This window comes from Papaver somniferum, chromosome 9 (genome assembly GCF_003573695.1).
Source record: "Papaver somniferum cultivar HN1 chromosome 9, ASM357369v1, whole genome shotgun sequence".
NCBI classification, from domain to species: Eukaryota; Viridiplantae; Streptophyta; class Magnoliopsida; order Ranunculales; family Papaveraceae; genus Papaver; species Papaver somniferum.
Window position 1 is genome coordinate 113377893 of NC_039366.1, and position 26065 is coordinate 113403957.

A 26065-nucleotide genomic window follows, 5' to 3' on the forward strand; every position below is an offset into this window, starting at 1 on the left:
ACCAACACCTAACCCCAACTCCTTTCTATCTAGTAGAAATTAACGTTTACTCCCATTTGAGGTTGGCTTTAGACAAAATAGTCTTGTCTTCTCAAGCCTAGTACTAGGAGATCCAAATTTACCTAATTCTAGATGAGTCGGTCCATTTTCGAACGATTCAGTCCAAAATGGATTTTTTGTATGACAAATATGGCCAACAACTAAAACTTGGTGCTTCTTCGTCATTTCTTTTCTTCCATTTCATATATGAAGAAGAAATTTTGGGTAATTCTCATGGCAGAGAGATTAAGGGGATACTTCGTCTTGAGTGTTTTGAAACTAAAGATTCATTTTCTTCAGGTTAGTGTTTGATCTTTGATTAGAGTGTTTTTATCTATTTTTTCTTTTCTTCTTCTTCGATTTTGTTTTTCATATCTGGATCTTTTATCGATATTTTTTATTTTTGTTTGTCTTTTGGTTACTATTATTAATTTGGTCTTCGATTGGTTTCTTGTTTTCTATATTTATGATTAATTTGTTTTTTGCCTACTATTTTCGATTTAATTTTTTTTTAGGTTTTAGATTTTGAGAGATCTGTGATTTGTTTTGGATTTCTTTTATTTTAAGCTTAATTTGAAGAAAACAGATGATATATCTAGCCTTTTTGTGTTTTTCAGGTTCAACTTGAAGAACAATTTTTTGAGTAGATTTCGCATGATTCTAATTTGTTTTATGATTTAGACTCAATTAATAGAAGTTTATTTTGATTGGAAGGATTTGAAGGTTGTATAATTTCATTAAATAAGATATTAAATCACATTTTTTACTATGTAACGATTTTGATTTGGGAACGATAAATTTTGAAAAGAATATGTATAAATTTCTCTTTGTTTTCCTGTAATTTCTCTTTCTTCAAGTAGTGCTTGATTAGGCTAGATTGCACAATTCTTCAAGTAGTGCTTAATTAGGCTACTTTAAGTAGTGATTAATTAGGCAATATTGAATATTCCATCGTGAATTGTGTTTGTAACGTATTGAGCTAGCTTGGATAATCTAATAGTCACCAAATATATGAACCTAATTTTTTATTTTATAATTAAACTCCTTATTTGACATTTTGTTGATAACTCTGTGTAGGCTAGAGGATGCTGGTTATGCCGTTTAGAGCGGGGGTTCTTGAACTTCTTTGTCATAGAGATAAGGTATTGTTATCATCTTTATAGTCTTTGTCCATTTGGAAGCAATGCATAACTGATGCCTCAACTTGTATCAGGAAAAAAAAGACGACTCACTTAGCTATATAATTTAGAAAATCTGAGATCAGTTTGTTAACTTGATGTAGAATATTATCAACTTAATAGGCAATCTTTTGTTAGTGGATGTGGTGGTGGCATGATAGAGTTTGGATAGTGGCATAAGGACATTGTTTAATATGGGAAATTTAGTGAGAACGGGTGTTTGGAGTGATGCTTAGTTTGTGTTTGAAGTAGGTAAGTATTGCTTAGTATCGGTACTCCACGATGGAGTATTTGGGGGTGATGTTGGGTACTTGTACGTGTATTTGCTGATGCTTTAAATTTTATGAGATAAATTGTATAAGAACATAATGAAAGGACACAAAAAAATTCTACTAGGTAAGTACATATGTTTGTACATCATAGATGCACTAGTTTATGCAAATCATAAAAATCATATGAAAATATTCAATAACATGGATGTGTTGATGGTGTTGGGATGGTGGGTTGAAGAGTGCATGCTTTACATCGAACTGATGCACTTAAAAAATGATGTTGATGGGGTGGTTCCCAGATTTTTCTTTCTTGAATCTTTCTTAATTCATTATGTTTATATTGTTGAGTTTAGACTTCTGTTTATTCACTATAAAATCATGGTTAGGTGAACGAAAGAAACGCTATCGACGAATTGTTATTGTTAGGACAGAGGGTTGCGAAGCTTGAACGTTTACGGTATGCGGATTATTAAAAATAATTCAAATGAGTTTTTTGTCCATGTTAAAATAAATATTCTATCCAGTTTTTTGGTATAATTAGGCAGCTTGAATCACACGATAATAAGATTACTTATAGCAAATGTTCTTCATTCAAGACGGTGAACGGAAATCTCCCACTACAAATGTCAGACGATTCAGACGCAATGAATGTAAGTACTACCACCTGAAAAAAGAAAAGAAAAAAATAATATATGTAGTAAATATGAACAATAGTAGAATTTTTAGTGTTTTGTATTACAAGTCTCTGGTGTGTGCACATTCTAAGAGCTTATATGTTGTAGGTGGCTTTGTTGAAGATGTCCCATCATCCAAGAAGATTCTTGCTGCACTAAGGACTGGTAGTGATAAATAAAGGTAGATTTTTTTTTTATTTTTTTTTTCCTAGCATTATAGCCCATTTTACCAACTGTAATAGCATAGATTCTTAATTTCAGTAGGTAGTAAATTGATATCTAATTTATTAAATTTTATCTTAGACTTAAATTCACATATTCATCCCTCATTTGGTTATATATATAGGTCTTGGATACACGTGTGGACAACATTTGTACAGCTATATACACATGTTGATTGTTAATGTGTACATGGTTGTACACCAGTAATTGTTAATGTGTACGTAGTTGTACACATGTTGATTGTTAAGTATTTTCCTACTTGAGTGTATGAATAATGATTTTGGAGTCGTACACTTCCCATATACCTACCTTATGCTAGTTGTTGATTGTTCCTGATAGGAAATGTATTGCTTTCACATGCTAATAGGGGAAGCAAAGATGGTGATATGATTGTAGTTGAAGTAAAGACATGGTGATCAACCACATGAGTAATAGAATTCATCTTGGTACCTTTGTTGCATCACATGAGTTTTTTCCCAACAAAAGGTAAATAATATGAAATATATTTGCGCAAGGGAAGTAGCATTTTTCATTGTATGTCAGGGATTAAAGAACCTCTAGCTTTGGTTTGTTGAAAGTGTGGTTCAATTTATAAGTGTACATTGTTGTACACATATGAAGAGCTTACATGTGTACATATTAGTACACCTATAATACAAGTGTACATTGTTGTACACGAGTGACAAAAATTACATGTGTATAAAATAGCCCACACTAGGACTCTTAATCAAATTTTAGTAAACAATTTTTTTTTTCATTTCTGGGTCTGGACTTTTGGTCTTTATAATTTTGTATAAATCAGTGATTCTCTAAAATGACTAGTCGATGAAGTCTCGTCTTACAGACGAAGCATTTATTGGAATGTCAAAGCGGTCTTACATGGAGGTGGTAATGAACGGTTTAAACTCCAACGACTTGGTTGATGTTGGTCCAATCTCTGCATTAGTGTTTCAATTTCAGGTATGTAAGAGTGTTTGCATATTAAGTTTCTTTTTTTGGTTAGGAACGACTAACATTGGAAATAAGAGACGTGAGAGTAGTTGATATTGACCTTTTTGGCAATCCTCCTATTGGGGTGGTACTTTCTCATCCCGAAGATCTGCAAGCAGTTACTAAACTGAAAAATTGAAATTGCTTTAATTTTTCTTGGTTTATATTATTATTCTTGGATTTTGTTAGATTTTTGTAGACGTGTACAAATTTGTACTCCGGTGTGTTATGCCATGGATAAAAATAGATCTAGCTTGTTTTGTGTGAGCGTGGATGTTAAACTTGTTAGATTTGTAGACGTGTACATTAATTGTACACCGATGCATCATGCCATGGACACAAGACCTGTTTTGTAGTTTTCAATGTTGAATTTGTGCCATTTCTGTAGGTGTGTACATACTTGTACACTGATGTATTATGTCATACTTGTATGCATGTATATGTGCACATGTTGTTTAATGTGTACATAGTTATACACATTTCGATTCTTAATGTGTACATAATTGTACATTTGTTGATTCTTAACGTGCACGTAATTTTACACACTTGATCTTTGACGTTCACATGATTGCACACCTGTTGATTTTTAATAAGCACACATGTTAATAAATAAATGTGATTAAATAAGGAAGACAACATCATTTTTTAACATTTTTTATTAACATATATCTTGCAAATTTTCAGTGATAGCTTTAGCTCAAGAATGAAGTATTTTAAGATCTCTTTGGTACTTGAAGTATAAACATAATCTTGCATGTTCAAATTGAAATCTTATTGCAATGCTAAGGTAAAACAATGTCTTGATCTTCGTAAGATTTCTGTAGGGGCATGATACATAATAGCTTGAGTTTAGTTACAACTTTTTCATTTCATATCACCTTTGGCATACTTATAGCTTTATATGTTCTCAGTTCTTATTAGTTGTCGTTCTTTCCCCGAAAAGTGTTCACTCTTTATCCAACATGTGTAGATAGTTTTACATATGTTTATTGTTAATGTGTACATAGTTGTGCACATGTTGATTCTTTTTGAAGCTGACCATAGTTTTTGAATTATGAAACCCTTGACCTGACTTTTGTGATTACGGTTGAAAATTGGACTTCAATCTCATACATTGGGGGTGACTTATGGGATGAAATAATCTGATCAATCTCGTTTTGTATATGTTTCTTTTCGATGAAAATTACAAAGAACATCTTGACGACATATATGTAACTGCAGTTTTTCTTTATTCTCTACTTTTTTTGTTATCTTTACAAAGTGGTGCCTATTTTTTTTGTTTAATTTTCACATTTTTCTGCAGACGCCCAGGTGCTGATAAAATTTACAATGTTTTTCAACAATCAACTTCATGCAGTTTTGAAAAAATTGAAATTTGATAAGCAACTCGTGATGGAGAATGTATGAAAGATAATTAATGAAGCAGATGATTACCATTCATATCTTATCGCCCCTGAACAAGGATATCGCTGTCTCACTGAATCTTTGTTAATTACTATTAGAGGCCATGCAGAGGTAGCAGTTGATGGGTAGGCATTATTTTAACTCACTGCCTATATTCACCGTCAAACATAGTTGTACACACTAATGTAAATTAACATTTTAAAAAAATGAAAGTTGTGTAGTCATATGGGTACTCTTTTTGTAGATCTCGGAAAGTGCTTTCCGAATATATAAAGTTTGTGAATTTTGGATGAACGGTTCAAAAGATAAATTGGTTTTTAATTATTTTTATATTATTTAAAGTTGCTGACATCATCATGAGTCGCTTTGGACTAAATTGTAAATCAGGAAGGTTATTTGTGTTTTTCATATTTTAAATAACTTTTGGATTAATTTGTACCTGGTTGACTCAGCATGGACTAAATTATATTTTTTGACGCGTTTTTGGACTAAACCGTATTTTTCCCTTCCATCTAACCAGAGCATCACTTTCTCTTCTGTCCGTTCAAATCTCTTAGGCCAGCTCCATAAGATTCATTGCCAAACTGACCACAACACCAGCTTTATACAGACCGAGATGGTCGACAGAATCGAAGAGAAATTGAATGTCAGGGATACTTAAAACGTATTACCAACTTGCTCTCAAGCCACTTTTTCCGGCTAAGATTCTTCTCCAATCCATCTCCAAGTGTTGTACGATAACCAAACATAATCCCAAGCTTCATAAAGTGAATTCACAGCTATTATCCAAATACACAGATCCTTCGCTGTTGCAACCTCCATTTTCTGCGCTACATCCCATCTCAACTCTCTATCCCGGCCACATGAACATCATCCTTAAACAACAGTAACAGCTCAACTTCATTTTCTGGCCATCTATGCATCACTTCCATTCACCGGCAAAACCAACTCGTCAAGCTCAGGCCACTCCTCCGATTCCAAACTCTGACCGTCCAAGCAAAGCACCATACTGGACTCGATTCACATCAACCAACATCATACAGTCCATCTATCTCCGAATGCAACCATCTCAGCCAACGCACAAATCAATGCTCAGAATCCATCCCCGGCCAATCGATGTGTTCAAAAGCCTTGAGCATCACCAGCTCCTTCCACTTCATACACCGATTCTCTCCATCTTCTTTCATGTATACAGCCAACACAACCAATCTCGTTATCAAACTCGAGCACAGCACCAACTCTGGCGACACACAGAAAACTCATGCAGAATCCGACCAGCCAACACAGGTTATATCCTTGTTCTCTGTCCAGATTCCTTGACCTGCCAAATCTCGTCGCCACCAAAAACCAGTACCATCTTCATGAACTCATTGTTATAGCCATAATCATCTATCACCATCGAATGCACTGCTCACCCAATTGACCCTTGCACAATTCAGTCCATCTCACAACTTATCATCCAACGCGCCATTGCCAACCAACATGCATCTATACTCTTCACAGTTTCATTTCTCCGTTAACCCATTTATTCAACACACCACTGCTCAGTCTCAACTATCTAAGAAATCACTTCTCATCTTGGATTCTTGTTACCGGCAGACGAAGACATCAACAACAGCATGAGAATATAAAACCATCACTGCCTCATTTACTCAGCCATGCACTTCTTGTTTACCCGCTAGTGGGCTTGGGCAAAGACAATTTTTCATACCATATGATCTGCTGGCGTGACATGCCTTCGGTGGTATTGCAAATAAATAGTTAAAGTGGTTGTCTCTTCCTGTTGCCACGAGTGATATTCATCACTTTCTCCGAAAGCACCGCTTCCATTCTTATTTTGCTGTTTATTCTCTCCGAAGATTGAAATCACTTGTACTTTCTACAAAAGTACTAAAATAGTATTGTTAGTCAAAATATCGAGTCCTACCTAATATAAATATGAGTACAAAATATAGCCCTTACGTGCTTATCACTAATGAAGCTATTTATGTTGTGAACCATCATAAGAAAGTTGATGGTATTGCAGCTACAAAGTTAGACATGTCTAAAGCTTATTTCAAACTTGAATGGTCTTTCCTAGAAAAGGTTTTTAAAAAAATGGGTTTATCTGATCATTAGATTACGCTCATAAACCAATGTCTGTCTTATGTTTCTTACTATGTTCTATTAAATGGTAGTCTCTCTGGTCTTATCCATCCTGAAAGGGGTTTGAGACAAGGAGATCTCATCTTTCCTTATCTCTACATCATTTTCTCTGAGGCTTTATCAGTTTATATAAATACTCTGTCTAGGAAAGGCCTGGTGGAAGACATTAAAGTGTGTAAGGAAGCACCTCCTATGACTCATCTTTTATTTGTTGATGATTTCATGTTGTTCCGTAAAGCAATTATAAACGATTTTGAAACCATTAAAGATTATCTACAAAAATATTGTCTAGCTTCTGGACAGGAAATTAACTATGATAAGTCTGAAATTTTATTTAGCAAAAAAAATCCTGAGCCTTTAAAATGCTAGTTGTTTAACATCCTTAATATTCACACTAGAGATCTGGGAGAAAAGTATCTGGGAACTCCTACTGTTTTTAAATCTTCTAAAATCCAGACTCACATGAGTATTTTACAAGATGTTGGCGCTAGAATTTTTGTTTGGTTCCATAAACTCTTATCTCAGGCTACTAGAACTACTCTGATTAAGCATGTTGGCCAAGCCATACCCCTCTATCAGATGAGTGCCTTCCTCATTCCTAAATATCTTTGTAGGAAAATTGATTCCCATTTACGTAAGTTTTGGCGGGGCGAAACTCTGGATCCTGAAGATAAAAAAACTGCATATGTTAGGTTGGGACATTTTATGCTCTCCTAAATTTGAGAGTGGCCTAGGGTTTAGAAAAGATGAATTTAAAAACTTAGCTATGCTTGTTAGAAATGCTTGGAAATTTGTAGAGAACCCTGACTGCTTGTTAGCCCAGGTTCTTAAAGCTAAATATTTCCCTAAAACTGATTTTTTGAATGTTAAGTGTCCCACTGTTAGCTCTTGGACTTAATAATATTTACATGCCATAAAGGAAATTACTAAACCTTCATTTTTTGTATTGTTGGTGATGGAAAATTTATAGACTCTTGGTGTGATAAGTGGATTCCAACTTTAGGGACAGCTACACCAAACCCTCTTGTCCCCCCCCCCCCCCCCCCTAACCCTAGTATTAAAGTGTCTTGTTTCATTAATCCCAACACTAGGTTTTGGGACATTTGTAGACTTAACACCCATTTTGATGATGTTTCTGTTAAGAAGATTATCACCATTCTTTTAATCCATCTTTGCACCTGACAGGAGGGCTTGGGACCTTTCAAAGGATGGCAAATTTACTTTTAAATTTGCCTACTTGGGAATTAGAGGATTTAGGTCTTCCCCTTGTAAAAAAATTTGGAAGCATATTTGGAAAATTAGAGTTCCTCATAGAATACAGACTTTTATCTGGAAAACTGCTAAGAATGCTATAACCACTTGGACTGTTCTAAATTCTAGAATGCCAGTGAAAGTTGTGGACTGTTCCACATGTTGTCATCCTAATGAATTTTTTATGCATGCGTTAGTCTTATTCCCTTTTTCTAGTCGTGTTTGGTTTTTATCTTCTCTGTATGTTAATACCAATGCTTTTAGTAATAAAACATTCATTGATTAGTTGAAGTTCTGGTTAATTGAACATGATTCTAAACTGCCTGATGAGACTCGATGTTTCTTTGTTACTATTCTCTCATCCTTATGGAGTAGTAGGAATAACCTTGGTTTTCCAAAATACTAAAGAAAGTCACTTATTGTTTTACAAAGAGCCAAAGCTATGTTAACCTTGGAAACCAAAGATAAAGCCTAGCACCTATCTCCCCGTTGGTATGCTGAATAAATGGATGCCCCCTCCTCTTGGTTGGATCAAATGCAATACTGATGGTGCTTTTGATGATATCTCTTTGGATAATTGTATTTAGATATATGCACTCAAGACATACATTATTAATTACAATTGATAAATACACCAATTCTAGCAAAAAAATATATATAAACATGTCACACTGCATATAATCTCTAAGTAATTAAAATTTATAATTTTAATTTTAATTTTTTGGCAATCATAAATATACTCAAAATTAAATATATTTTTTTCTTTACAAATTAAGTATTAATCAAAATCTAAATAAAATGTAATACAGTGTACTTATCTAAGTAATTTATCCCTTATCAAAACTTATGTGTTGAGTATAAGTTAACCAGGGTTTTTGTTACCCAAAATACGTGTAGAGGAAAAAAGGAAAGAAAACAAAAGATAAACAACAAAAGAAAATTAAATCATTTTTACCTTTCACTTTCACTATATTTTTCTCATGGATTTATTTATATTATACAAGAAGATAAAAATAAAAGAATATGATTTGTTATTCTTGGAAAAAGGAGTGGTCCTTGCATCAAAGTTTTTTTTGGAAAACCATTTAAGGTAGGGGTTTCTACCTAACATCATACCAAAACCTATTTTAGCATTAAGATCACATTAATTAATTTATTTTATTTTATACTAATAATCATGATTTTTGTCTAAAATTAATTATGTTGTTTTGTATGAATTTATTTATTTATGAAATTCTATATATTAATTACTAATCATTATTCATTTATTTACTATTCTATATTTTTATTTTAACATTTGATGTAGGCAGTACTTTGTTTCTCTATTATTATAAAATTATATTAATTAATGCATAATTATTGAGTTGTGATTTGTAAAAGTCACTTTGGTACATTGATTTATTGAATCAAATTGAACTTAGATTAGCGAACATGAGTTTAATGTATTAGTGAACGGGTCTTACGTCGATTAATTATTTGCGATTCTAAATATGGTTTGGTGCACGTAGGATTAAATGCACTGATTTGAAATGATTTCTAGAAAAAATATGTATTTGTTTGTTGCTGAAATGTCAGGCCTTTATGGTATCCCACCACTGGTGGCTACCCTGGGAAGATTGTTCGGGGAACAGTAATGGTTCGTTTAACTGAATAACTCTGACAATTAGATTAAGAATCATTTGAAGAAGAAAAAAAGACTGTTCGGGGAATAGTAGTGGTTTGTTTACCGGAATAACTCTGACAACTAGATTAAAGATCTAGAATTTAAGGTTGAAAATTTGAGTAAGAAAGCGTCTAGTGTTATTGCCATTTTTTTTGTTGCATGGTTTTAATTCTTATAATATCGATTGCATGTGTTTGATTTTTCGATGCACTCTATTATTTTTTGAAACTTCATACTAGGTTGTGGTTTGCTCACCCATTTTTCCTCCCTTTCCCACAGAGAATGAAGAAACACTAGCCGTAAATTTTTTTTATTATGTATCATGGGGATTTGGGTATTGCATTTTGGATTTAATCGAGGTGTTAATTTTGTTTTAATTCGACAATTTTGATTATGTAATTTTTATTTCACAGTTTTGTAATTTTAAAAGTAAGATTACATTTCAGTTAGAAAAATCGTTTTGAGATTGAATTTCTGATTCTATTTATTGAAATCTTTTACAACGAATTTTTTTTGGTTCTATACGAGTGGCGGTCCGGAAATTTGGACTTGCTAGCTGGATCCGACCCGACCCACAAGGCCGAATCCGTGTCCGCTGGAAGTCTGAAAATCCGGGTTGTCACAATAATGGAGCAGGATATGTGATGAGAGATTTCTCAAGGAAAGCTTCTTTTTGTGCTGCAGTCGTTTTTGGAGTCCATTCTACTTTGGAAGCTGAAGCTAGAGCTATTTGGGCTGTATTAAAGAAAGCAGTTGAGCAGAACCTGACTCATATCATTATATAGAGTGATGCTCAAGATCTCATCAAACTCTTTTCCTCTAGACAATTTGATGGTGATATAAGGATTGATGCTATCTTTAAAGACATCAAGTTATTTTCTTCTAAGTTAGCCGCTTGTGTTTTTACTTTCCAACCTGGGATTTGTAATTTTGTTGCACATGAACTAGCCCAATGGGAAAAAACCCAATAATCCTCTATGTACTGGTATGTGCCTCCAATCTGGCTTATGACGGTTGTTGAGGGGGATCATTAGACTTTTAAAAGGCCTTTGTCAATAAGAAAATAAAAATAAGAATTAGACATTTTTCTAATGAACCTTTTATCAAAACCTATGCAGTTCATTAACTTAGCAATGAAAGCCCAACTAATCTACCGTAGGCCTTATCAAAATCCAGCTTAATTAAGAGACATCATCATGGCTTTAAAAAAATTGATGAACTCATTGCAAATAACAGTAGAATAGATTATAGACCTACCAGATTAAAAAATTGATGAACTCATTGTAAATAACAGTAGAATATGATGATTTTCAAAAATTATTCTATCAAATATATTGGTCTAAGCCTATTAATTAAAAAAGAATTGTCAAGTATATTGATAATTGGCCTAATTTTCTTGTGAACTAAAGAAATATAGGTTCGGTTGAGTCTCTACAAGTCGGGCTAATTTGGGGCCTATTGGCATTATTTTGAGCCTACTACTAAAAGACAAAAATGGTCATTAAAAGTTAAAAGAGGACATGCCTTATCCAACTATTTTACATAATGGCTAATTTATTCCTGATTAATTAGTGTTAGTCGGATGGTTAATTGATGTTTAATCAAATTAAATTAGAAATTAACTAATCTTGATTCTTCATCAAAACATGAAAAGAAAAAAACATTGAAAAAACTCGATCAGAATCGGTGGATGTTCATGCTCACATAAACCGATCCTAATACATCTCGAAGAAAAAGCCTTGCAAATTAAGCAACTATCCTATTGTTATCAAACTCACTAATCCTATTGTCATCATACTTACTAATGACCCCAGGAAATAAGGAACCAATCTCACTGGGGGAATAAAAACGGAAAATGGGTCATTTGTCCAAAATGGACACCAAAAAAATACCAAGGGTGAAACTGGATTCATCCTGACTTAAAATTAAAAAATAGCAAGGATTAAACTGGATGCATCCTGATGTAAATTAAAAAGAAGAAAAAGTATTTGAAAATGGGTAGGATGAAACTGTTTACATCCTGACTATTTTTACATTTTTGTCCATTTAAACAGTATCAAAATCAAAAATGTCCATTTCACCCAAGAATTGTTGATTTTGGTCTTTTTAACCAATTTTGTGAATAAAAATTCATCAATAAATTCGCTTAATATAGTAGTTTTGATTTGGTAGATGTACGTGTATTTTTCTTTTTTTTCTTTTTAAGGAGGAAGGAGCTCCACAGAGCTCCAAATTTATTCAACTACCTCAATAGAATTGAGGTTTACAGAGATACATAGGGGTGGAGAATTAGCATTCCACCAGTTATTTACATTTTCATGCATTGCATATTGACACAACTCGTGTGCCAAATGGTTGGCATTTTTTGGTACATTTTGAAATTTAATATCAATAAACACGGGAATTGCATCTTTTATTTTCAAAATGATACATCTAATGCTCCAAGGAATACTTCTAGCCTCTCCAATAACTGCAGCCGTGACATTTGAGACATCACCTTCAATGACCATTTTGCTAAAACCAAATTTAATTCCCACTTCTACTCCCAGATTGCAGCAATTGCTTCCGCTAGCATTGGTGAAGTAGCATCAAAGGTGCTTGTAGCACAACCTAAAATGTTTCCGTTGTGACCCCGAGCAACAGCTCCTGCAACACCATCGTCTGGTAAGAAAGCTGCATCAACATTTATCTTTACATAATGAGAATCCGATGGACTCTGTATATTGAATTGTTAGTGTGGCATTCGTATAAATGTGAATTATTGTACTTCCGGATTTTTCCCCTATACTGTATAGTTGGTTGAATTCGCAATTTGCTCAAACAATTGATGCTGAAAATTTTTGGCTCCGGATTGTAGCCGACTAGCCGAATTACTAACTAGGTTTGCTGGTAGATTTGCAGCGTATACATACCAACGCGATAAGTGCCTACCCACACTGGTCGTTTCAACCGCTATACCATAAGAGAAACGGTAGTACCGGAATACGGTTCAATACCCACGACTCAAGGCATAAAGTCAGATTCACCAAATTCTCTCTCCTAAAAAACTCTCTGCAAATATATTTCTTCACTAGGTAGTTATCGTTATCCTAGGCAGTTATCTTCATCTTCTTTATTAAATTTCTTCGTAAATTCTATTCTCATTTCTACCCGAATCTTGATTTTGTTAAGATTCGGGTAGAGTAGTTTAGTCTTTTTATGTTTCAATAAACAAAATTGCATTACAGCAATGATCAGTATGTTTGTATTATGTTTTTTATTTCTTATACGTGTGGCAAGTGTATGTCATTACGATTTCCTATACTTCTCGGAAGGCTTTCGATTTTGTTCAATCTTTCGTTCAACCATTTATGGACCTTATCATCAGAGATTACAAAATTCGATGTTGAATTTGGGCATATTACTTTTTTTATGGAAGCATCATATATTCTCAGAGAGTATCCAACAAAATGGTGATAAACCATTAGAAGATTTCAGTTCTCCAGTCGGTTTACATATAATTGGTTCAGAATTTTTATCTCGATTTCTTTCGATTCAAAATTATTGTACTAATAATATATTTCGATTTATGGATGTACCTGAATATTATTATATTTCATTATTAATAAATTTGGGGCTTTTATGCTCCTTATCCCTTTCGAAAATAAATAAATAAAAATGACTCAATTACCCACCTAGCACTAAGATCTAGTCTAAAATCCGTTTCGTACCAAACAAAAAGATAAGTTCCATTTGACGTTTCAAAACTGTAACGTCCCCTCCCTAATTTCTACTATAACACCCATTCTATTACCTACCACGTGTCTAACCGCATCTTTCAGTGGTTGAACAAAAGTTAAAAAACTGTAACCGACTCGGAAGTAAATTTCCGTTATGCCGCGGTTTTTGATGCGAAACCAGAAAAGCCGTTACAACCATCTTTAAATTAATCCATCTCTTTCAACACTTGTTTCTATACACATCGACCCAATTCCTTATTTAACTACATGAAATCATGACCATGAATTCTCCACAAAAAGAATAATCTAACCGTTAAGTACATGGTACTACGAAAATAACATAAAACCCGAAGTAGTAGATACACAAACAGAAAATGTTCATGCAGTTACAAAACCCCCACACTCAACTAATTGTAAACCTTAACTGATTTTACATCTTGGGTGCATGGTTTCATATTCTTGGTGAGCAGTTAAGGTTTCATGCCAACTCAAAACTGTTCAAGTAACAACCCTCATATTATAAATTTGAGATAAACAAAGAGAAAGAAACCATCCAGAGAGGGAGATAAGAAAATGGGGGAGATGATAAATACTAATGGAGAAAGAATTAAGGGTTCATGGAGTAGAGAAGAAGATGAGAAACTAACAAAACTAGTAGAAGAAAATGGAGCAAGAAATTGGTCAGTAATAAGTTTAGGAATACCAGGAAGATCAGGAAAATCATGTAGATTAAGATGGTGTAACCAGTTAAGTCCAGATGTGAAACACAAACCATTTTCATTAGAAGAAGATAGTATAATTATCAAAGCTCATACAGTTCATGGTAATAAATGGGCTTCTATTGCTCGTTTATTGCCTGGTAGGACTGATAATGCTGTTAAGAATCATTGGAATTCAACTCTTCGTCGTCGTGGTTATCAACTCGGAAGCGGTGGTGGTGTTTCTGAATCGGCGTCTTCTTCTGGTTCGTCTGATTCTGATGAATCAGCTAAGAAACGTCAATGTATTAGATTACCTTCACCTGGTTCGTCTCTTGATGTTCAGAATAAATGTCATGATGTTGGATCGGAGCAGGTCGGTAACGGGTTAGTTACTTCTCTTACTTTATCTCCGCCTGGGAAGAGTGAATCTCCGGTTTCGGATCAAGTCGGGGTCGTAGTACCACACCCACCAGTTGCAACAGGGGCGTATGCTGGCCAAAATGAGGTGAATGTGAAGGAGGGTGAAGTGCGCGTCAAAGAAGAGGATAGAGAAATTGAAAGAGGTAGAAGTTTGAAGGGTATGAAAGAGATGTGTTTGATGAGTATTATGCAACGTATGATTGCAGAGGAAGTGAGAAATTACATCAACAGAGTTGGCAAGTCTCAGGGACAGGGTCGTGGGTTGAATCATGACGGGCTAGGGGTTGCAGAGGAAGGAAACTAGATTTTTCTTTTTTTTCTTTCACTTCAGAATAACACAGTTCAGATCACGACCAATGTAATCTTTGTTTTGTGTAGGTCTTCTAAAAACAATAACATCAAGGAGCATTTGCAGTGTTAAAAATGACCAGTTCTGTTGCACAATGAATTTTGTTTTGATAACCCAACATAACTTCCATGCGAGACATGAAAATTTCATCCAGTAAAAACATCTTATTCATAATTTCCAAATTCCACCAGCTCTGTGCTTCTTAAAACTTGTTTGTGTAGATTTCATATTTGAGAGACTACTAACTGGATACATCTGGATTAAATTCTGCCAAGCACAAAAGAGCACACATCCAAAGCCCTAAAAATGGAGTACTTCCTAAGAACTCCGCAACGTTGCTTCAGCCTAGCTTAAATGTCTTTAATAGACCTAAAACATGAAACTTTTCCATGATTCTGGTATTTGATTCGAGAGACTACTGACTGGATTCATCTGGACGAAGTTCTACCAAGCAGAAAAGAGCACACATCCAAAGCTCTAAAAATGGATTACTTCCTATGAACTTCGCAACGTTGCTTCAGTCTAGCTTAAACGTCTTTAATGGACCCAAACCATAAACTTTACCATGATACTGATATTCCACAGAAGAGACTACTGACTGTCTGGATACATCTGGTCTAAGTTCTACCAAGCAGAAAAGAGCACACATCCAAAGCTCTAAAGCTGGAGTACTTCCTATGAACTCCGCAATGTTGCTTCAGTCTAGCTTAAAAGTTTTTAATAGACCTAAAACATGAAACTTTTCCATGATTCTGATATTTGACTCAAGTTTGCCGACAAACATTTCACAGGCAGCAACTGATATGACGAAAAATTGTATGCAATAGCAACCTCATCCTTTGATAAAGTGGAACAATTGATAGTTTTAATGCTGAAAGAAAGCAACCTAACAACCAAAATAAGACCCAAGAATTTGAACTTCATAATGAAGCAACGAGTCATCCAAATTCAAAACAGAAACAAAGACAGGCTTAAAAATCTGCATTCTGAAGTTGCAACTAACAGAAAAAATTTAGTTGAGACACTCAAATATGTGTGATGGTTTGATCCTCAAAAACAACTAGTTAAATGTATTGATAAGTGTGGACAAAGATGCAACTATCCTACATAAAACAAAGCCAGGTTAAACATGTTCACAACAATAGACTACTACCATACTCTATACATGAAGCTCATTTTGGAGGATAAAATCTTACCGGCCAACGCAACACATACTGCTAGCTACATAACTCCGTACTTAAAGCAACTGTAAACACAATACTTTCTGGTTTGGAGCTAAAACAGTCTAACGCAGACTCAGGCAACCCGTAAACAAAACAAGATTGATAGACCACATTGATAACATTTTTCATTTTAGGTTGAAAGAACATTTTAAACCCCTAAACAACCTATCACACTAAACCCAAATCTATCTTCATTTGGAAGAAGAATAGAGAACAGGAGCAATAGTAAACATGACAACCCAACATGCTTATAAACATAACACAGTAAAGAAAGCCAATCATATCTGAAAACAGCTTAATAAATATAGAACGGAATGAGATGAAGAAAGGAACACTCAAAACTTGAGATTCATAAAATTGGTTTCCCTACAAATTGTATTATCAATAACTATAACAAACCAAGATTCAACTCTCACTAACTAAAGTTAAGATGGGAACAAAAGAGATAAGAACTGACTCCGAAAATGAAAATACAAATCCATCAATGTCCGTCTCTCTACTTAGATGTTTTGATAAACCACATTGATAATTTCCATCACCTAAACGACCTATCACACTAAACCCATCTTCATTTGGATGAATGGAGACAGAGCTAGCAATTGTAAAAATGACAATTAAGCATACGTATTTGAAACACGGCAAAATGAAACACTACCATATTCTAAAATAGCTTAATAAATATAGAACGAAATGAGATGAACAGAGGATAACACTGAAAACTTGAGATTCATAAATTGATTTCCCTACAGATCATATTATCAAAAACTATAATAAAGCAAGATTCAACTCTCACTAACTAAAGTTAAGATGGGAACAAAAGAGATAAGAACCGACTCCGGAAATGAAGATAAAAATCCATCAACGTCTGTCTCTCTACTTAGATATCTGTCTCATCTTTCGTCGCTTCCTCTTCAATCTCCTCATACGCTTCTTCTTCCACTGAAAATCCACCCAAAAACAATGAAAAAATCGATCGTTAGTAATGGAAATGAAAGAAAAAGAGAACTATTGAAAACAAAATCAGCAACTAATTCATGAGAATGAAGAGATTTGATGGAGGAATCGGAGATTTATAAATTAGGTTATCAGATTTAACCTTGGCTCTCATGGTGGCGACGGAAATAAAACCTTAGTTAGATAATGGTGACGAGCTAGGGTTAGAGAACTATACTACCATTAGTACTCTTATAAAACAAGGTAACAGATAAAAACTGAAATGAGTCTGAGATTTCAAACATAGGATGACAACTATACTACCATTAGTACAAGATAATGCAACAATATTAGATTTTCCTGTCAACTTATTTTTCAAATCCTCACACAGGTTAACCTATGCACAATACCAGCTAACAGTGCATATCTCTCCTACACTACCTTCCAAAGCATTTTGATCCATTTTTAAATTGAATAAAACACCAAAATGACAATCACAATCACAATTCTCTATCCAACCTTTCAAATATCATTTGCAAGTTGATAACCAAGAACATAAAGAAAAAACCAGATGCAACAAATCAAAATTCTAGATCTAAAAAGCATCAATACCATAATTTAACACTTGACAGAAACACAAAACTAATTCACACGATCACACCAACACAGCACTAAACAAGTGGAACTAGCATCACAACATGAAACTTAACTAATGCTAACTCTTCCTGTCATACAAAATTCCCTCTCTTCACCAAATTCTTCCACTAATACAGTACTAAAGCATGTTGGTCCTTCTCTAAATAATCCAGTAGTACTACACCAAACAACATTAACAATCATAACATAGCTTTAAAAGTACACAGGGTAATCAACTGAAAACAATTAGCTCTAACAAACCAATCATAATTCTCCAATCAAGACATGGCAACCATCAATTGAGAAAAAAATTAAGCACAAACCAAAAAGAAAAAAAAAATCAACACTCAAAACTGAACTACCAAACACAAGAAAGAGATATTACCGAATCGAATCAACGACCTGGGTTCAACCCAAGAAGCATATTGTTACCACCAGGAAGGTAGGAAACATTTGGACTCCTAGCCAATGTGGATGCAATCTCCCTTGAAGCTTCAATCCTCCTAAGTTCAATCAATCCCATACCAGCAGCAGCTGTAGCATCAGAAATCAACTTAGCGGAATCACTTTCTCCTTCAGCCCTAATAATAGCAGCTCTCCTTTCTTGCTCAGCTTTCATAACAACAAACTTAGATCTCTCAGCTTCTTGTTGAGCAACTTGTTTTTGTTCAACAGCTTTAGAAAATTCAGCACCATATGATAAATGTGTAATAGCAACATCATCAAGAACAATATTGAAATCCTTGGCTCTTTTGATCAAACTCTCTCTAACCAAAGCAGATACATGAGGTCTTTCAGTAAGCAACTGATCTGCATTAAATTGAGCAACCACAGCTTTCAATACTTCATTACCAATCGAGGGTAAAACTTTCTCATCATATTCAGTACCAAGGGTTTTGAAAATTGAGGGTAAAGATGGTACTTCAGGACGAGATAACAAACGAAGAGTTAGGTTAACCATCTGCAAATCTTTAGTACCAGAAACTGATGAGAAAGTATGGGGTTTAGTACGAATATCAAATATGTAAGGTGTTTGTAACCATGGAATCAAGAAATGAGTTCCTTCTCCTACTGTTTCATCAAGAACTCCCCTGAATCGATCAAACAGAACAGCTCTTTGACCACCATCAACAGTGTAAAGAGATGAGTTCACTGCTGTAGCACCGAGACCGAGAGAGAATGCAGCTTTAGCTAAGCCTGTGAGAAAGTTAACTGCCTGTGGATTCGCCATTACTCTCTCTGATTTTCTAGTTTTCCTTCTTCTCTATCGCAAAACCCTAACTGAAAATCAGGCATCTAGTTTGGTTATTAGTGCTCATAGCACGTGCCAATGCCTTGAGGACTGATATTTCTAAAGAAAAACCGAAATGAGTCGCCGATTGGAATTTTCATAAAAAGATTAGCCGAGGCGGGAGAGCAGGCTAACTGATAGTTGAGGCAGAGGCTCGAATCTCCCAATGACGTAAAGAACGAAAATCTTGCCATTAGCCTGTCTCATTTTCCATGTCAAAATTTTTTGTTTTTTCTATCATCCATTGAATGTCTTTCGAAGAAAACGAATTGGTTTAGCCATAGAAATCTTAAAAACCCAAAATTAAAGTAAACAACTAAACTGACTATAAGATTTAGGTGCTAATTTGCTATCAGTATATTTAGTCAATAAAGAGATCTTAATCTTACAATAAGACCTGGATGATCCAACTAAACCATTCTTTCTTAACACAACAAGAAACTCCACAAACAGATGCACCATTCTTTCTTAACACAACAGGAAAATACACAAACAGATGCTTAGAAAGCCCAGACTACATGGCAGAGAAACATGCTTACAATTTTCTCTCTACCGGTAAATGAACACTTGCTTATAAATGTATTAGATTACCTTCATCTGGTTCGTCTCTTGATGATCAGAATAAATGTCATGATGTTGGATCGGGGCAGGTTGGTAACGGGTTAGTTACTTCTCTTACTTTATCTCCGCCTGGGAAGAGTGGATCTCCAGTTTCGGATCAAGTTGGGTCGTGGTACCACACCCACCAGTCGCAACAGGGGCGTATGCTAGCCAAAATGAGTTAATGAGGTGAATGTGAAGGAGGGTGAAGTGCGCGTCAAAGAAGAGGATAGAGAAATTGAATAGGGAGAAGTTTGAAGGGTATGAAAGAGATGTTTTTGATGAGTATTATACAGCGTATGATTGCAGAAGAAGTGAGAAAATAGTTTGTAAGTTTCAGGGGCAGGGTCGTGGGTTGCACCATCACAGTCTAGGGGTTGATGCGGATCAAGATGTCTGATTCAAAATCCCTTTAGGAAACTAGATTTTTCTTTCACTTCAGAATAACACAGTATGACTCAGATCATGACCAGACAAATTCCACAAGCTTTGTGCTTAAAACTTGTTTGTTAAGAATTCATATTTGAGAGACTACTGACTGGATATATCTGGACTAAATTCTGCCAAGCACAAAAGACCAGTAGAGCACACATCCAAAGCTATAAAAATGGAGTACTTCTTATGAACTCCACAATGTTGCTTCAGTCTAGCTCAAACGTCTTTATAGACCTAAAACATGAAACTTTTCCATGATTTCTGATATTTGACTCGAGAGACTACTGACTGGATACATCTGGACTAAGTTCTACCAAGCAGAAAAGAGAACACATCCAAAGCTCTGAAAATGGAGTACTTTCTTTGAACTCCGCAGCGATGCTTCAGTTTAGCTTAACTTCTTAAACGTTTTCAATATACCTAAAACATGAAACTTTTCCATGATTCTGATATTTTGCCGACAAACATTTCACAGGCAACAACTGATAAGATGAAAAATCTTCTGCAATGGCAAACTCATCCTTTAATAAAGTGGAACAATTGAAAGTTCTAATGCTATGAAAGAAAGCAACCTAACGATCAAAATAGACTTAAGACCCAAGAATTTGAACTTCATGCACATAATGAAGCGACAAGTCATCCAAATTCAAAACAGAAACAAAGACAAGCTTAAATCTGCATTCTGAAGTTGTAATTAACAGAGAAAATGTAGTTGAAAAGCTCAAATATGTGTGATGGTTTGATCCTCAGAGACAACTAGTTAAACATATCGATAGATGCGGACAAAGATGCTATTATCCCTCATAAAACCGAGCCAGATGAAACATGTTCACAATAATAGGCGCCTCAAACCTTCAGACCAACACAGGTACCATACTCTACTCATGCAGCTCAGTTCCGAGGATAAAATCTTACCAGCCAATGCAACACATACTGCTAGCTACATAACCTCCAAACTTAAAACTGCTAGCTACATAACCTCCAAACTTAAAGCAACTGTAAACACAAAACTATTCATTTTGGAGCTAAAAGAGTCTAAAGCAATTACATAGATTCAGGCAACCCCTAAACAAAACAAGATTGATAGACCACATTGATAACATTTTCCATCAATGTTTAGGTTGAAATAACATTACAACCTATTGCACTAAAGCCAAATCCCATATCAGCTTCATTTGGAAGAATAGAGAACAGGTGCAATCGTGAACATGGCAATCAAACATATTTGAAACTCAGCAAAATGAAACACAATCATATTCGAAAATAGCTTCATAAAAATAGAATGAAATAAGATGAACAAAGGATAACACTAAAAACTTGAGATTCATAAAATTGATTTCCCTACAAATTGTATTATCAAAAACAATAACAAAACAAGATTCAACTCTCACTAACTAAAGTTAAGATGGCAACAAAAGAGATAAGAACCGACTCCGAAAAATGAAAATAGAAATCCATCAATGTCTGTCTCTCTACTTAGATCTCTGTCTCATCTTTCGGCGCTTCCTCTTCAATCTCCTCATACGCTTCTTCTTCCACTGAAAATCCACCCAAAAACAATGAAAAAATCGATCGTTAATAATGGAAAGGAAAGAAAAAGAGAACTAATGAAAACAAAATCAGCAACTAAATCATGAGAATGAAGAGATCTGAAGAAATCGGAGATTTACAAATTAGGTTATCAGATTTTACCTTGGCTCTCATTGTGGCGACGGAAATAAAACCTTAGTTAGATAATGGTGACGAGCTAGGGTTAGAGAGGGATTGCAACAATTTATACTATCTAGTTTTGGTTAATTGTGCTCACAGCACGTGGGAAAAAATTTTGCTCTCGCACTGCCGCAGCAAAATTTGAACTAGTAGCTTCTTAACCGTTACATTAGGAAGATGTGATGTCGCCAAACTGTGGTTAAGTTCACAGTTATATACGAATTTTATCAATAAAAAACCTCTGTATCTTTTCTAGTCCGATGCCACACCCGGCCAAGTAATCTCAGTTTCTTATCCTTGATTAGTAGTTTCTTACAAGTGTGGAGCCAGGATTTTGAAACAGGATGGGCAAAGAAAAAATACTCCACGAAACAAAAATAAATAACCAAAAAAAAAAGTCCATTACACATGAAAGATTGTATTACAACACCTAGTAGCGTTTTGTAGCAACAAAATATACAATACTAGAGATATGTTAGTTAATTCATTCTTCGATCATGTATTGTTCTCTAATTTTATACCCGAAAAAACTTTGTATACTTTACCATAAAAAAAAAAACTGCTTTCATATTCAACAATGTCCGCGACGTGTTGTCATTTCTTGATATCGTTGTCTAATCCTGTCTGTGTTGATCTTGCGAAAAAGTTCCCGCTCAATGTAGGTTAGTAAACAATTGTTCAACCATCCATTCCCAATACTGTTTCGCAAACGATTCTTCACTATATGCATTGCTGAAAAAACTCGCTCAACAGTAGCGGTAGCAACATGAAATATCAAAGATAATGTAATCAACAAGTACACTAGAGGGTACACTATATTTTTTTTCGTTTCAACCATTTTCTGGGCAAGCGCACTAATACCACATAATTCAGAAAAATCATTACTAGAAAGAACATCAGCAAGAAAGAACACTAGAGAGTACACTAGATGCATCATTGTGTGTACTGTTCTGACATCCTACATGCTTATCTAATTTTTCAACTTGCTGCTTCCAATTTGAGAAGCATGCATTCACAAAAGCATCAGAGCCACCTTTACCCGTAACATAATTTCTAAAAAGATAACACGGCAAGCAAAACACAACATCTTTAGATATGCTATACTCTAACCAACTTCCATGTTTTAAAAAACAAGCTTCATTGAATCTTCTGTTCTTTTTTCCCATTAGCTTTTGTGGAAATGGAAAGTTTTTAGGTTGGCAAGGACCCATCTTCATGTGAGCTCTTCGTATTTTGTCTTGATCGTTAGGATGGTAACTTAATATTGGCTTTCTCATTGCAGGGTCTGATTGAAGATTCCATACAGAGAACTCATCCTGGACAGTACTATAAGTTGCTTGCTGTGGCAGAGTAAGAGCAGGGATGGAAGGTACTACTTGTGGAACATCAGTATTAGAAGATGGAGGAGGTACTTGTGAACTTGGAATACTTGAAACTGAAGGCAATTCTAAAACATTTGTTGTTCTCTGTCTCTTAGTTTTGGTCACAAACTTATCCATACCTGAAAACAGTTGAGATATTAAACCCCTTGATCACACTCACACACATCAATTAGTTATTGAATTGAATCAAGCTTTCTTGATAGAACATTAATTAAGAGGAAATAATAAACACCCAAATCCTTAGTTATCAATAGAACATGATGTATAATAAAACCCCCAAATTTTAACTTGAACCCTAAGTTAGTTTTAACAAATTCATGATAAAATTGAAATTAAGAAGACAAAATTAGGGAACCTAAATCCTAATATCCTGATTATATGCAACTTTAAAGTAGTAAACGAAAGCAAATTCAATAAATTTACCCACTACAAACATATCTTCACAGTTTTGTTTCTCAATACAATATGAAGATTAAATTTTAAGAAGAAGGAAGCAAAAAAAACCTACCTGGTGGTTGTTGATGAAATTCTCTTTCTCAACTATTAACACTGGCAATAATTAACAGCGATTTGGTCTAAATCCCTTACACTTCTCCGGTGATTTGATGTCTTCTCATGCCTTTCATGGTTGTTTTCCAAAGTTTTCTCGGTAGCTAGATTTAGGAATCCCGATCTCTCTCTCTCTGTTTGTGTAACTTTAATATAAGCGAGCTTTCTAAGGGGGTGCACAACTATTTTTTAAGGGGGGGCAAAACTTTCTAAAATCGAAATTGGGCTTGGAGAAATTAAGACCCAGTGGTGGAGTTTGGCAACAAAGGGTGGGCAAGTGCACACCCACCCTTCCATGTGCCTCCGCCCCTGGTTTCTTATGTTTGATCAATGTTTTAAATTAGGAGATGAAACGAGAAAAAAGAATCAAATTAGAGGAGCTTGAACTTTTTTTTTTGCTTGATTGAATTAAAGGAGCTTGAACTAATATTTCGTGTCTGATCAATTGAATCAGCTCCACCTACCATGGATCGTTAAGAACGGTAATGATGTAATACGTCCTGGTTCTATTGGAATATTAGAGTATCCACACAAGCAGCCGAGGTTACCTTGCAGTGAAGGACCGAGGCAATTTACCAGCTAGCTATCAAAGAGGATAAAGTCTAGCTTTCAAGCTAACTACCGTGGACTCAGTTCAAGATAAGTGAAGAGGAAGCTTCCAAGATATTGTGTAATCTAAGTAGTTTCCTAGTCATGCTTCTTATCGTGTAATTGGTCGGCAGTACTTATCTCTTACCATTCTATAAATAAGAATGTTTAGTGTAAATGTAATTATCCCAGTAAGCCTAGAGATCAATCCAATTCACCCTACGGGGTTTCTCAGTGGACGTAGACGTTAGTGTCGAACCACTTTAATTTTTGTCTTTTTTATTTGTCTTTGGTCTTTGTGCTTAACCGATGATCCGTCTCAATGATACCCATAATTTATTATGGTATCAGAGCGGGGAGATCCGCTCAGATTGCTTCCACTTTCTATTTTTTGTTATCATTTTCATCTTTACTGTTCGGACTAGTCTTCAATATTAGTCTGTATCTATATGGATGATTCATATGTCTTATTTTCAATAGAGTTATCATCCAATAACTCTTCCTAATTATCGATTCTCTCATCATCATGAGTTTTTTTTTTTCTTCCATTATTCACATTTATTTACATCTAAATTGGTCAATGCATTTTCTTTTCTCAAGCCATCAACAGTGAAGCATCGATAGTATTCATGTTTTTGCATATAAGATTCATGGGTTCTATTATTATGTTCATCAAGTTTCTTTTGATGTTGTCTTATCCACATTACTGTATGAATGCTTTCGAGTCTATGTTGTACATATCGATATAGCTTTTCGTGTTTTTGCAGTACATACATAGATATGGCTTTTTGTTTCATCTTTGCCAAGAAGATTTCATTCAATCCTGAAAACATCTCCATTTCAGAATTCTTGCCAAGTATGGTAATCGATGAAAATATTTTCCATATATTCTATATTTATCCTAAACATATAATCAACCATCTTTTCTTTCCGAAAAATTTCAGATTCAAAATTTATTTTACTATGAGAATATATTCTCTCGTTTTATAGCATGAAACTCACCAATGGTTGGAATCTATAGCCATTGCAGTGGTTATTATTGTCCAATGGAAGGATCGTGTTCATCGATGAAGCAGTCTTTATCTAACTCATTAAGGCATATCATTCTTCGGGTTTTACATCTACTGTCACAGGTTAGATAAAACCATGGTACGCCTCTCAATATCTCATCACATCATCAGTTAACCTAGTTTTATATGGTTTTCTGTTTTTATGCAATCATGCATTCATACCCTTGTCCTTAACAAGGTTAGTTCATCTATGATAATGTACCATTTCGATGCGGTTTTATCCATTATCATATATATATATTTTTCTATTTTTCTGATAACAAAATATATATTTTCTCCTGCCATTTCGGCACTTCGATTTGATCAATCACATTCATTTTATTAGTTTAACAACAGATGAATGTGTTCTCAGGGATATTTGTGATAACATCAAAGATTCTTATAATCACTTTTGTTATCATTTGATGTTGTTAATCAAACTCTAAATCCTAAGTTACGGATTTCTCTGTCTAAATCCAGTACCAATGGGTCTCAATTTAGACCTTTCTACATGTTCATTAAATTAAAATGTTGATTTTAGTGGACTCATACTATTCAATTTTATCCTGGATATGATTTTTATCATGGATATCACTGGTCACCCAGTTTCTAACGTAACTTTACAAGGCATATCATTCCTTG

The 26065-nt window shown here is 34.6% G+C and overlaps 3 protein-coding genes and 3 long non-coding RNA genes across 7 annotated transcripts; 3 read left to right on the forward strand and 3 right to left on the reverse strand.

The window, feature by feature from the left end:
• The first annotated feature begins 225 nt into the window (after positions 1 to 225).
• On the forward strand, positions 226 to 3098 carry LOC113308974. Of its 2 annotated transcripts, XR_003340234.1 has the most exons (6): positions 226 to 339; positions 1117 to 1181; positions 1876 to 1946; positions 2031 to 2139; positions 2272 to 2344; positions 2725 to 3098. It is a non-coding gene; the product is annotated as an uncharacterized LOC113308974 (long non-coding RNA). The 2 variants fall into 2 exon arrangements; XR_003340233.1 differs by having other exon boundaries at positions 1876 to 2139.
• Positions 3099 to 3236: 138 nt separating this feature from the next.
• LOC113308975 lies at positions 3237 to 5011 on the forward strand. The gene is made up of 2 exons (XR_003340235.1): positions 3237 to 3345; positions 4679 to 5011. It is a non-coding gene; the product is annotated as an uncharacterized LOC113308975 (long non-coding RNA).
• A 9075-nt stretch (positions 5012 to 14086) lies between these two features.
• LOC113308034 (transcription factor MYB73-like) lies at positions 14087 to 15100 on the forward strand. Its single transcript, XM_026556505.1, has one exon. The coding sequence runs from the start codon at positions 14131 to 14133 to the stop codon at positions 14980 to 14982; it is 852 nt and encodes a 283-aa protein (XP_026412290.1). The 5' UTR covers positions 14087 to 14130; the 3' UTR covers positions 14983 to 15100.
• Positions 15101 to 16914: 1814 nt separating this feature from the next.
• LOC113313480 (prohibitin-3, mitochondrial) lies at positions 16915 to 19114 on the reverse strand. The gene is made up of 2 exons (XM_026562263.1): positions 18205 to 19114; positions 16915 to 17189 (listed from the first exon to the last, which is right to left on the reverse strand). Exon 1 carries the CDS (start codon positions 19048 to 19050, stop codon positions 18214 to 18216), a length of 837 nt encoding a protein of 278 aa, XP_026418048.1. The 5' UTR covers positions 19051 to 19114; the 3' UTR covers positions 16915 to 17189; positions 18205 to 18213.
• Positions 19115 to 21433: 2319 nt separating this feature from the next.
• Positions 21434 to 21907, reverse strand: LOC113307760. Its single transcript, XR_003339304.1, has 2 exons — positions 21838 to 21907; positions 21434 to 21683 (listed from the first exon to the last, which is right to left on the reverse strand). It is a non-coding gene; the product is annotated as an uncharacterized LOC113307760 (long non-coding RNA).
• Positions 21908 to 22751: 844 nt separating this feature from the next.
• LOC113312436 (zinc finger MYM-type protein 5-like) lies at positions 22752 to 23893 on the reverse strand. Its single transcript, XM_026561190.1, has 2 exons — positions 23746 to 23893; positions 22752 to 23356 (listed from the first exon to the last, which is right to left on the reverse strand). Exon 2 carries the CDS (start codon positions 23352 to 23354, stop codon positions 22752 to 22754), a length of 603 nt encoding a protein of 200 aa, XP_026416975.1. The 5' UTR covers positions 23355 to 23356; positions 23746 to 23893.
• Positions 23894 to 26065: the final 2172 nt, after the last annotated feature.